Source organism: Oncorhynchus mykiss, chromosome 7 (assembly GCF_013265735.2).
Source record: "Oncorhynchus mykiss isolate Arlee chromosome 7, USDA_OmykA_1.1, whole genome shotgun sequence".
Lineage (NCBI taxonomy): Eukaryota > Metazoa > Chordata > Actinopteri > Salmoniformes > Salmonidae > Oncorhynchus > Oncorhynchus mykiss.
The window spans coordinates 63,595,638-63,607,715 of NC_048571.1; the positions used below are offsets into that span (position 1 = coordinate 63,595,638).

Genomic DNA, 12,078 nt, shown 5'->3' on the forward strand with positions numbered 1-12,078 from the left:
AAAACAGCGCTCACTGTTGCCTCTAGTGGGCCGTTTCCACGTCATCTCCCGACATTCTGAGACATGGATGGACGTCGAATACTGACTTGAATCATGGGTGACCTGCCTGGTTATAAAGAGCTTTATCCTTTAAAAAAATATATTCACCCACAACTATCCAACCAACTTTTCATTGTAGGATATGTTTATAGGCCCTTTTCTACTTTTGACTGTCGCTCAGACCAGTGATGCCCAATTCCATTCTGCAAAATAGGTTAAGCATGTTTGTTTTTTCCTGCATAACATTTTTGTTGAATGTTGTTTTTATATAACTCCTGCCATAGTTGTATTTCGCATCTTGTTATTTTGGTAATATGTTCGTTTTATGTTTATGTGATATGAATAACTCGGTAGAGTTTTTTTTTATTAACCACACGTTTATGAACAATCAAATGGTTCTCGTAAACATTTATTGAGGGACATAAAACATGAGCAGCCTCTCTCCGAATTTAGCTGCAGTGGTGAGCAAGTGTTCCGAATCTCTACACAGTCACAAAGTTTTACAATATGTGTTATGTGTTTCTTCAATATAAAAGCCTCATATGAATCACACATTTGTGGTATATTATTATATTATTCGATCATTAATCTATTGTTGCTATTATGCATGTTACAACAATGTTATACCCATCAAAGTCTATACAATGCATTAAGATTGGATAAAAACTCTAAAGGAAAAAGGAATTCTTATTTTCCAAACTGTTTTATCTCAATAATTATTCAAATTGTCGACAAAGACAAATTACATCGATAAAAAGTGCTTAATGCACTGTGATCAACGTACCTCATGCTCCAATACGAGGAGATAATCAGTTTTCCATGCTTTTATGACAACAAGGAAAAACGAAAACATTGTAGGTGGTGAATCCTTCTTAATGATTGATCATAGAATATCATTCTTGTACATAAATAGCATTCAAAGGTCTGAGGTACACACACCCCAGACCTGTTACTGCTTGCGCATTAATCGAATGTCAAATTTTGTGGTAAACATAATCACGTGTTCAACCGTGGCCAATGAGAGTAAAGAACCTCGGGATAAATAATTACCTGCCTTGATTGTTCTAGGGGTGAGATAAAAGTACACATATACTCCATATAATAATCTGATGCATGTAAAAGAGACCAGAACATCGCCATGTCGACCACGGGTCCCATACGCAATTATTATGTGGATTCTTTGATAAATCATGAGAGCGAGGACGTGCTGGCGTCGCGGTTCTCAGAGCTTCCCCCCACCCGCTCGCGTCAGACGACAGTAGTACCAGAGTGCTCCGATTATCCCTCCTGCAGTTTTGCGCCGAAACCTTCTGTCTTTTCCTCCTCCTGGGGCCCAGTTCACTCCCAATCCTCAGTGGTCTACCACCCATACACCCACCAACCTCACGTTGGAATGGACTCGAGGTATGTTCGCTCATGGCTGGAGCCCATATCTGGAACAGTATCCTTTCCAGGCTACCCGGCTAACTGCAGACACTACGGACTCAAACCCGATGGTTTCCCTCAGCCCAGTACCGGAGACTGCATCACCTCCAACAGTCGCGGATACCCAGACTATTTCTACAACACCTGCGTGGACATCCGAGACAAGGCCCAGCAGATAGTCCCTTCTCCAGAGTCGGAGGTTTTGGCTTCCGGGAAGCACAAAGACGAAAAGACAGAATTCGACCCAAGTAAGTGGAAGCCATGCCAGTCTACAAACGGGTATAGGAGCGGTGTGTGTGTGAGGTGGCGGTGTTCGTAATCCATGGGGTTTTTGCTCGTGGTTGTTGTCCCGCTATAAAACGAAATGGTCGTCTCTTTTCTCTTCCCTTTGAACGAGAAGGGAACTGGAGGGGCTGTTAGACAGTGTTAGGCAGAACAAACGCCAATCCCCTTAAGGTTGTAAAATATGAATTAGCTATAAAACAGCTATACAATGGGGAAACTGGAAGCAAGCTTTTCATTGGCGAGATCAGAATCTTCTTACATGGCCAAAACTTGTGCCTAAAATAATGTTTTGTGCGTAAAAGCATATTTTATTTTACTTCTCGAGACATTTGATGTTGTTTCATTTATACACACGATGTGTGGCCTTATATAGGCTTTGTGTTATAGTGGATTATTGTTATTGTATTATTTGTTATTATAGCATTCGATTGAAATGCACATCCAGAAGCCTAAAATCAACCAACAAGCTAATTCGGATGATCCATGTTTACAGAAAAGTTTGCAGAAACCACCAAGAGTCACCATGGTTTTTATCTGCAGTATGATTATAATAGATCATTTCATTTCATTCAATGTAAACCTATACTTGTTTATTTCCCCGTATTATTTAGTCAACAATGGCTGATTTTTCACGTGATTATTCAACTTTCTGGTACAACCGAAACCGAGCAAATCACAAAACATAATTTTGCTCAAATACAGCCTATTCAGCAAGGACCAAAACCATTGATATGGAAGTTTCTTCATATCAGTACTTATAAAAACATGACAACACCGAGCAAACGCCCTACAATAAACACAGAACAGAATATTTTAGGCCATGGTGAAATGCATCTAGCTGGCTCGGTTGTAGACCTGCCGAGACTTGAAGTTAAAGGCTTTTAAAATATTTTATGGGCCAATAAAGCAAACGGGTGCACTCACAATTTTATGACTCGGTCCTTTTCTAGCACTGTTGAAGATGAATCATGTCTATAAGAGAGATTATTGTTTATAATTATTAAGGAAAACATTGATGACACATTTGACAATGCACATGGATTATATTGAACCATAGACTTATTCCCCCAAAATAATGTATAAGAGAGTAGGCCTGCTCTCCGTCTGGTCTATTGTTTGTCGAAGTGTTTATGATAATGATTTGGGTTATACACTGGAAAAGGTCAGCAAAAGTGATCAATGTATTCACTTTTTTCTGATGAATCATTTTACAGGCAACCCGGTGGCGAATTGGATACACGCTCGTTCAACGAGGAAGAAACGGTGTCCTTATACTAAATATCAGACTCTCGAACTCGAAAAAGAGTTTTTGTTCAATATGTACCTTACCAGGGACCGTCGATATGAGGTCGCTCGGGTTCTTAATTTGACCGAGAGACAGGTCAAAATTTGGTTCCAAAATCGGCGAATGAAGATGAAGAAAATGAATAAAGAGAAGACAGAAAGCAATGAGCAGTAACGTGCTGTATGGACAAATTGACTTGTACACGTTCAGAAAAATGTCACTCTTGTTCTCTCCTCTCCAATGGTCTCTCCTCTTGAGAGCTACTGTTTTCCCTTTTGATCTGATATAATTGGGATCTATAGGCCTATTCTTGACAAAGTAGCACATTGTAAATTGGGGCCACGTCTCTCTGTGACAGTGTGCAGCTTGTTTTGACTATTTATCCTTTATTACGGCTTCATAGTCAAGACACGAATAGGACATTAGTAAAGAAATGTATAGGGTCAAGTTGGATAACTGTGTATAACAAAACCTGTGTATTTTTGTAGATATTGCATCTTTGGCCTATTCAAGTTTAAATTAATGTTTTGTACACGAAGTACATGGAACGTGTGTCTTGTGTTTCGTCTAGACCTATGTGGATATAGATTTTGTTGTATGGTTTTTATATTATTTTCTCTCGGCGCTACACGTTTACGTTATACTGCAGATTGTGCTCATCTTTCTATCCGAAATAATCTAATTTCCTGTCTTTGTTGGGTCATTATTAAAACGTTAAAACCTTACCTTTATCATAAATATTAACACTTGCAAAAATGACATTCTGAGATTGCTAGATAAGACAGTATGGTACAAAAATATAATTCGCAGATGTTGGGATATAAGTAATTCAACAATTCCAATAGGCTACAGTCTAGCATTAGATACGGACTACTCCTTATTGAAAGCAGATGTGTCTTTTAACTCATTATTCTTCCTTTTCTATTTCCTTTTATAAAGCACGTTTCCTGACCAGTTCCAGCCGCTGTGTTTTCTGAATTGTGAATGGTTCTGGGGGGAAAATAACGTGACATTTAAGGCCTTGTGTAAACGCATTGCATCGCGTTGTTTCCTTTATACGTGTTATCCAACCATAATCATTTAAGATTATTGTAACTATTTCAAGGAAAAGCTTTAGCGTGTTATTCTGGCGATTCAGGTATAACGGAGGTGGGCATTGAGAGTGCATTTCGTGTAACAATGTAGCATAGGCCTATCTCAATATAGGCCTATCCGTGCATAGTTTAAAACAACGTAGGCTAGTTTACAACGTGAGGTGTTTTATAGTTTTTACTTCGCCTTCTTGTAGCCTAGAGACTCCACTATTTTATAATACAAATGTAGTCTATATGAGTGTTAACACTGGGCACACACTGGTTGAATCAACGTTATTTCCACGGCATTTCAATGAAATTACGTCGAACCAACGTGGAATCGACTTTGAATTGATGTCTTTGCCCAGTGGGTTGTTTCCATAGCATAAATCGCGAATATGGGGCCTAGGCTACAGATTGTTGATGTTACGAAATAATTTGTAATAGACTAATGCAATCTTTCGGTCACTGATTTGAGGCTATTGTGAGCCGAGCAGTGCGCTATATTATTTTGGTCTAGCTGAGTTGGTGCTCTATGTTGTATTTTAGATGGGTCATGCTGGCCATGTGTCGTGGGTATGTAAGCCACAGCAAACGGTGATACAAGTGTTCCCCCTGTGTCATGGTGCTATTTTTGGACACCCTCTGGACGCCACACTAATTTGCCGCGTAATCATTTGCATCTTTTAGCCGATCAGTTCATTTGAGGTGTGTGAAGTATCTTTTCTGGCGTTTATTTTTCTATCTTGGTCGCTGGACTAAATTGGCTTTCCCCTTAAGTGTCAAAAACAATACTGACAGGATGCAGAGATTTTAGAGCCCAATATAGTTAAACATTTCCGTTGTGGTGCACAGAGAAATGTGGGGTTTTATGACCCTGCTTCGGGCAGCGCTGTTCGTCTTGAATGCAATCTAACAAAGCAAACCTAGCAGAACTGGCTAGACGTCTAGGCTAAATTACTTTATTGTTCTTATTTCAAGGTATGGTGTGCTGGTTTCAAAGGAGGCTTATTGCACTTGTTTTTGTCTGTTGCAAACGTGACTCCATCCTCCTTTATTTACCCACTTTGAATTGTGTGGCAGAAGGGGAAATAGGAACACATGAAAGGCCCCAAATTGAACTTCCTTTATTCCAAATCTATATGAACAAAAATATAAACGTAACATGCAACAATTTCAAAGATTTTGCTGAGTTACAGTTCATATAAGGAAATCGACCAATTGAAATCCATAAATTAGTTCATAATCTATGGATTTCACATGACTGGGCAGGGGCACAGCCTGGGTGGGACCTGGGAGGAAATAGGCCCACCCACTTGGGAGCCAGGCCAAAGCCAATCAGAATTAGTTATTCCCCGCAAAGGGGCTTTATTACAGACATAAATACTCCTCAGAACCCCCCCCCCACCCCCATCCCGGATGATCCCCAGGTGAAAAAGCCGGATGTGGAGACATACTGCCAAATTCTCTTATGGTAGAGAAATTAACATTTGATTCTCTGGCAACAGCTCTGGTGGGTATTCCTGCCATCAGCATGCTAATTGCGCGCTCCCTAAACTCTTGCAACATCTATGGCATTGTGTTGTGTGACAAAACTGCACGTTTTAGAGTGGCCTTTTATTGTCCTCAGCACAAGGTGCACCTGTGTAACGATCATGCTATTTAATCATCTTCTTGATATGCCACACCTGTCAGGTGGATGGATTATCTTGAAAAAGGATAACATGCTCACTAACAGGGATGTAAACTGATTTGTGCACAAAATTGGAGCGAAATACACTTTTTGTGTGTATGGAAAATTGCTGGGATCTTTTATTTCAGCACATTGTAGCACAGTGCAACAATATTCTCTTGGAACACTGGCACTTCCCCTGTCGAATGGCAATCTCCATTACTCTAAAATAGCCTCGATTCAATCCAACCCATACCCCCATGTGTCTTTATGACTTTGTCTTAGGCTACATATGACTACTGTATACATGTCCGTCATTTCAAGTTTTTTACTATTGGGGCCATATGGCAAAAATGAGTAGGACCCCTGCGATTTATAGAGATTTTATTAGTTGTAACAGACGTTTGAATTATTGGCTACTAATTAGGCCTATGGTTTAAAATCTATCGCCGATCCAATCTTCCACTATCACGATATACCATATGTGTAGGCCTAGCATATATCTCACGAAATAATAGCCTCTGATGGTTATGTGAAAGTACTGTAGGTCTAGAACAAGTCCAATTAGTGCAGTACAAATCACACAAAAAGGCCACTGGATGTCGCTGTTGACTAAGTATTTAACATTTTCGATCCCATGTAGCCTGTTTACCTTTTGTATGGGAACCTTTGGGGGACTGGAGGGAGAAAATGTTCTTAAAGGCTGTTCTAGGGTTACTAGTCACAAATGTAGGGATGAACAACTCATGCGTAGAGCTGAACAACCAACAACGTCCGTTTTCTCCAAAACCTATAATTAATCGTCTGCATATAACTTTTACGGATAATAATTATCTGTCTTCTCTAGCCTACACTATAGGCAGTAGTATTTCTGTAATATGGCAATATTGTATTATTTTTTTTTAAGTATCGATATTCCAATTGATTTAGCCTATGTCTATCTACAACCATTTATTTTGTCAGTGGGTCTCTATCTCTGTCTTGGTGTTGTTATGAAGAACAATTATTTTAGTTATAACTGATCAATTATATTTTACCGTTGTGTTAATCGATAGCCTATGTTTAGTGTTAAGTAGCATAAGGTTGGCTACATTTACTATGGGCTCAAAAGAACATCAGAACATGTAGGCCTAACTTAATGTCAAAATGTATAGTCTGTAATTGTGAAACATATTTTCATATTTTTTATTATGTTTGCTCTAAGTAAAGACCAAAAATTCAACCAAACACCTTTATTTCACTTTTATTTTCATTAATAATCATGTACAATAATTAATCAATGTCATCAACGACTATTAAGCATTACAAAATAATTCTGGTAACATAAAAAAACATATGAAACCAAATGTCTAGGCTGTATTATTAGCAAATACAATTTTGCTGCATGTAAACATTTTCGATTAAAATATTTTAATTGAAATAGGCTAGGCTACAAAACATTTCACAACCACTGGGTGTGCGCGTACATGTGTGCGTGAATGGAAATCATTGACGTAATGCCTTCACATAGTCAGGGGTCGAGGTTTTTGTCACTTTCTTAAGGGCAATAAACGGTAGGCCTATTAACTAGGGAGGAAGGTGTAGACAATGTGTATAAGACTAAACAAAATGATAGTTGACACAGAGTCTAAGCTACATAAAATATTCAAAATGTTATTGTATTGTAAAGCAAAATGCACAGTCCCTTCCCGCTTGCCTGTTTCATGGTTTTAGACGTCCGAGTTCTCAATGAGAATGGGAGGGGGTTGAAGGTTGGTGGTGAGAGAGGAGGGGGTCGATGTCGTGAAGGGGGGGTGGGGTAAAAACGAAACGCTAGTGACTGTGTGTCGGAGGGGCTAGCCGCTTTAGCATCAACCATGCACGTCATAAGAAGCTGATTTGAAGCTCCAAAAGGAAAAAGCCAATAAAAACCAAAGGACTTCCTTTGGTAGCAGGGCAGTGTTTTAACAAGAGAGAGGTGGATAAGGAAAAAGGCTTTATTATCTTATTCCTTAAACCTGTCTCTATGATTTCGTGGTTTCGTTCGTTGTATGTGTGGGGTTTGGAACAAAACTAAGGCAATACTTGGAATTGTCGTAAACTAAGTTATTCCACTGTAACATTGTAAACCGTAAAACATGAGCTCCTATTTCGTGAACCCTCTCTTTTCCAAGTGCAAAGGCAGTGAAACGTTGGGACCAACTTACTACGACTGCAGGTTTCCTCAAGGCGTCACCCGGAGACACACGCTGGTGTACGGTGCGGGAGCGGCGGCGACGGGATTTCAGCACCCGCCCGCCCGATCACAGCACCCGCCCGATCACGGCCTTCTTTCACCATAGGACGCCGGCGATCTCCACATCAGGCTACCAGCAGAATCAATGCGCCTTGGCTTGTCATGGAGATGGCACTACATTGTATGGATACGAAGCCCTTCCAAAACAAACGCTTTATGGTACCCAACAAGAGGCAAGCGTGGCGCTATACCCATACTGTAAATCGTCAAATGGCACTAACCTCGGAGAAGGACAAGGCCACCTAAATCAAAACCAGTCTCCTAGTCTCATGTTTCCATGGATGAGACCGCACGGTTAGTAGGCTACTTGTTTACATGTGCATTAGTGCAATTATATAGGCTGTAACATTATAAGAGTAGGCTACAGTTAGGCTTCTAGTGTGGTTATTTTTGTTGTAGTTTCATGGCATGTAGCCTACATCCGGTAACATATGATAACGTTTTCGGAGCTTCACTTATCACTCAATAGAACTTCGTCACTTAACCGTGGCACAATGATTCGCTCTCATCAGATCTTAGCTACTTTGATTACAGGCGTATAAATACCAGTAGATCTGCGTCAGTGCTGTGCCATTAATGGCGGCTCAGTTGATCGCTAGTAGATGAGAAAATAAGCAGAGATTAATAACAACGGTAAAAACGAATTCAGTGAAAGTTCACCAGAAGCACTTGGCATGGCGTTTATCTTCACACACATCCGGACAGCTATCCAAGGGTAGAGGGTATGTATAGTCGAACACACACACACACACACACACACACACACACACACACACACACACACACACACACACACACACACACACACACACACACACACACACACACACACACAATCTCAAACTATTTATCTTATATTTCAAAAACAATAGTGAACCAGACACAGTCTTGCAACAATTCCTGCTTAATTGTATGTTCTGTTTCCATTCTATAGCCCCCGGAAGACGGAGTGGCCGACAGACCTACAGTCGATACCAAACACTGGAGTTGGAGAAGGAATTTCTATTCAACCCTTACCTCACCCGTAAACGTCGGATCGAGGTGTCTCACGCTTTAGGGCTGACGGAGCGGCAGGTGAAGATTTGGTTCCAAAACCGACGGATGAAGTGGAAAAAGGAGAACATCAAGGACCAATTTCCGTGTCAAAGAGTAGAGACAGAGAACGAGGGTAATGGTGATGGTGAGGGAGAGGGAGAGGGCAAGGGCGATGATGAAGGCAATGATGATGGTGAAGGAGAAGAGGGAGACAAAAAGGAAACGGGAGTGGAAGAGGACAAAGAGTGATTTTTATTGATCTTTATTTTTATGGTTAAATGGCTTAAAAGTTGAAAGATGGTCCCGGGAGAAGGAGATCACATTTTATCACAACCGTTTTACTGAGTCAACAAGATGAGAGAAAAATAACTGTTCTGGATTACAGCAAATGGCTCTCTCTATGAGGATAATAACTACTAATAATGTTTAACTTATACAGTCTCCAAACGCTGCAAAGGTTCTCATAACATAAAGACCTGAAGCACTTGCAAATCATATTGTTACGCATATGTCCATATCACAGAATGCACAAGAGGATAGGATGGCTGGAAATGTTTAAATGTTCCATCAATGTTGTCATTCGAGGAGAAGGGTTCATTATTAATACAAATTCTTTGTACTTTTTTTTCCTAGAGTATTTTTTATGTGGATTTGTGTGTGTGTATTGGGATGATCGAAGTTTTATTTTATTCATAACTGCCAATTCCAAAGGTGGGGAAAAAGGGTGGCAGTTGACCCAGTGGTTAAGATCGTTCTGCCAGTAAGGGATATTTCATGTTGTTGTGTCTCAAATTTCAATCTATACGCCTATTATTTTCACAAATATAGGCCTACTATTGTGTATTGTAATGTAGCCTATATTTTGTAAACATTGTGAGCGCTGTCTGTTCGTTTGATCGCAAATGGTCCCGGGCCTATTCAATCCGATATCAAAACAAAACAAATCGGAAATTCGACATATGTAGAATATTTCTTGATTCTTGACCTAATTCTGGAAAATGTAAGATTCTAGAAGGCAGCAATAAGTTATTTTTATGTGATTATTAGCCTATATTCGTTTTAATAGACCGGGAACTCTTTACTACCTAAGTAGATCTAGATGCACTTAGAGGTGATGTTGAAATCTACCAAGAAAACGGTTTTGTCATTAGCAATGTTGATCTATACATTCTCACTGAAGGGACAAGCCAGTGCAATGGTAGGCCTATAACACATTATATTGCATTTGATTGCACGATACTTATGGTGCTGATTTTGTGGCGGTATAGTAGGACCTATATTGATCTTCCAAACAAATGTCTCTGCGCCATACTACCTAGTCAGCTAAAGAACGGTGTAACAAGAAATTGGTGTCCCAACAACTTAAACTGCCTTAAGTAATGCACATTTATTTAACCAATATGTTATAATTGAACAAAGAATTGTACTTCAGCGTTTAAATATCATTAGCCTACAACATTGTGCTGATGCAATAGACTCGTTTTTTATTGCACTGAATATGACCTCTGTATGTCTTCGTATTTCTTGTTGTATAAATCAGCTTGATTTCTTATGTTTAAAGTTAAAGGAGGGTATGTTGGTTGCGAGTGCACACACACTTGATTGGCATGAACATGTTCAAATAAATGGAAAAAATCTGAATTTCCCTTCCTCATTCATGACTGCAATAGACCAACACACACACACAAACACACACACACACACACACACACAAATTAGGTAGACAATCTAAACAGCTAATTATGGCTTTGTAATTTTATGATGTTTACCTAATAACATCAATGAATTCTGAGAACATTTAATCACAATATCTTACACCCAAACAAAATTACATTATAGAAAATATTTGTTATCATGACTTGTTTTCAGTCAGACCAATGGATGAGGGAATGGATACGCCTGTATTGATAGTGGTTCATAAACATTTTTAGTTTTGAGACACAAACGCTTGCAACGTAGTTTATATTCGATCCCAGCCCAGTATCATGTATATAAGGAGTTATTTTACCAATAAGCAGAGTGGTTTTATGATGTAGAAGATCCCCCTTACCTAAACTATTTCGTAGGCCTACACTTCGAGTGCACGTAATTATGCGATATCCATTTGAGTACTTAATTTGTTATGTTTATTTTACCTTTATTTAACTAGGCAAGTCAGTTAAGAACAAATTCTTATTTACAATGACGGCCTACCCCGGCCAAATCTTCCCCTAACCTGGACGACGCTGGAACAACTGTGCGCCAACCTATGGGACTCCCGATCATGGCCTGTTGTGAACCAGGGTCTGTAGTGACGCCTCTAGTGACGCCTGTAGTGACGCCTCTAGTGCCTTAGACCGCTGCGCCACTCATACTTCCAAGCTACCTTATAGGTGCCCAAAATACAGTATAAGTGATTGTACATGTTAGTGTGTGTGTGTGTGTGTGCGTGCGTGTGCGCGTGTGTGTGCCGGAGGCAGTTATATTCTTGTTTGAGACCCGACTATACCAGAAGTTACTGACATCCACATTCAACCGCATTGGCGACCTGACTGTATGTTCACAGGACATTTCAAATACCCTCTACCCTTGGGTAGCTGTCTGGATATATGGGAAGATAAACGCCATGCTATGTTTTGTTGGTACATTTTCAACATAGTCTATTATGGACGTCAAAAGTATGCATACTCTACCTCTTCAACACATACTGTATGTGCACCACTATACGGCATAGAGGTATAAAATCACTAAATAGCTTAGTTATATTTGATCAATTATCTCAATTAAGTCGAGTAGTATATTATTTATATTATGCTATTTGGCCCACAAGACGAGATAAATTGTATTGTTGCCAAGTCAGTTGTTACACACTATATTAGTACTGTTTGACGTTATTTTTCTAGTTGTTGTTTGCCCAGTAACAAAAATGCAATCCAATATGTATTTTTTTTATGGAAAGAGAAACAGGTGTGTAGGCTTCTATGTGCATCTTTAATCTCTTGTCGTCAAT

At 39.6% G+C, this 12,078-nt stretch overlaps 2 protein-coding genes across 2 annotated transcripts; both read left to right on the forward strand.

Moving 5' to 3' along the window:
* Positions 1-823: 823 nt before the first annotated feature.
* Positions 824-5,795, forward strand: LOC110528203 (homeobox protein Hox-C9a). Its single transcript, XM_021610061.2, has 2 exons — positions 824-1,712; positions 2,964-5,795. Exons 1-2 carry the CDS (start codon positions 1,178-1,180, stop codon positions 3,206-3,208), a joined length of 780 nt encoding a protein of 259 aa, XP_021465736.2. The 5' UTR covers positions 824-1,177; the 3' UTR covers positions 3,209-5,795.
* Positions 5,796-5,810: 15 nt separating this feature from the next.
* LOC110528204 (homeobox protein Hox-C8a) lies at positions 5,811-10,730 on the forward strand. Its single transcript, XM_021610063.2, is given in 3 exon segments — positions 5,811-8,079; positions 8,081-8,348; positions 8,989-10,730. Coding segments are annotated over 3 exon segments (801 nt in total). The 5' UTR covers positions 5,811-7,896; the 3' UTR covers positions 9,339-10,730.
* Positions 10,731-12,078: the final 1,348 nt, after the last annotated feature.

Excerpts from the sequence above, each read along its gene's own strand:
- LOC110528203 (XM_021610061.2), top strand. The coding sequence starts at position 1,178 with ATGTCGACCACGGGTCCCATACGCAATTATTATGTGGATTCTTTGATA. Across the intron at positions 1,713-2,963 it reads AAAGACAGAATTCGACCCAA|GCAACCCGGTGGCGAATTGG; the intron begins GTAAGTGGAAGC and ends ATCATTTTACAG.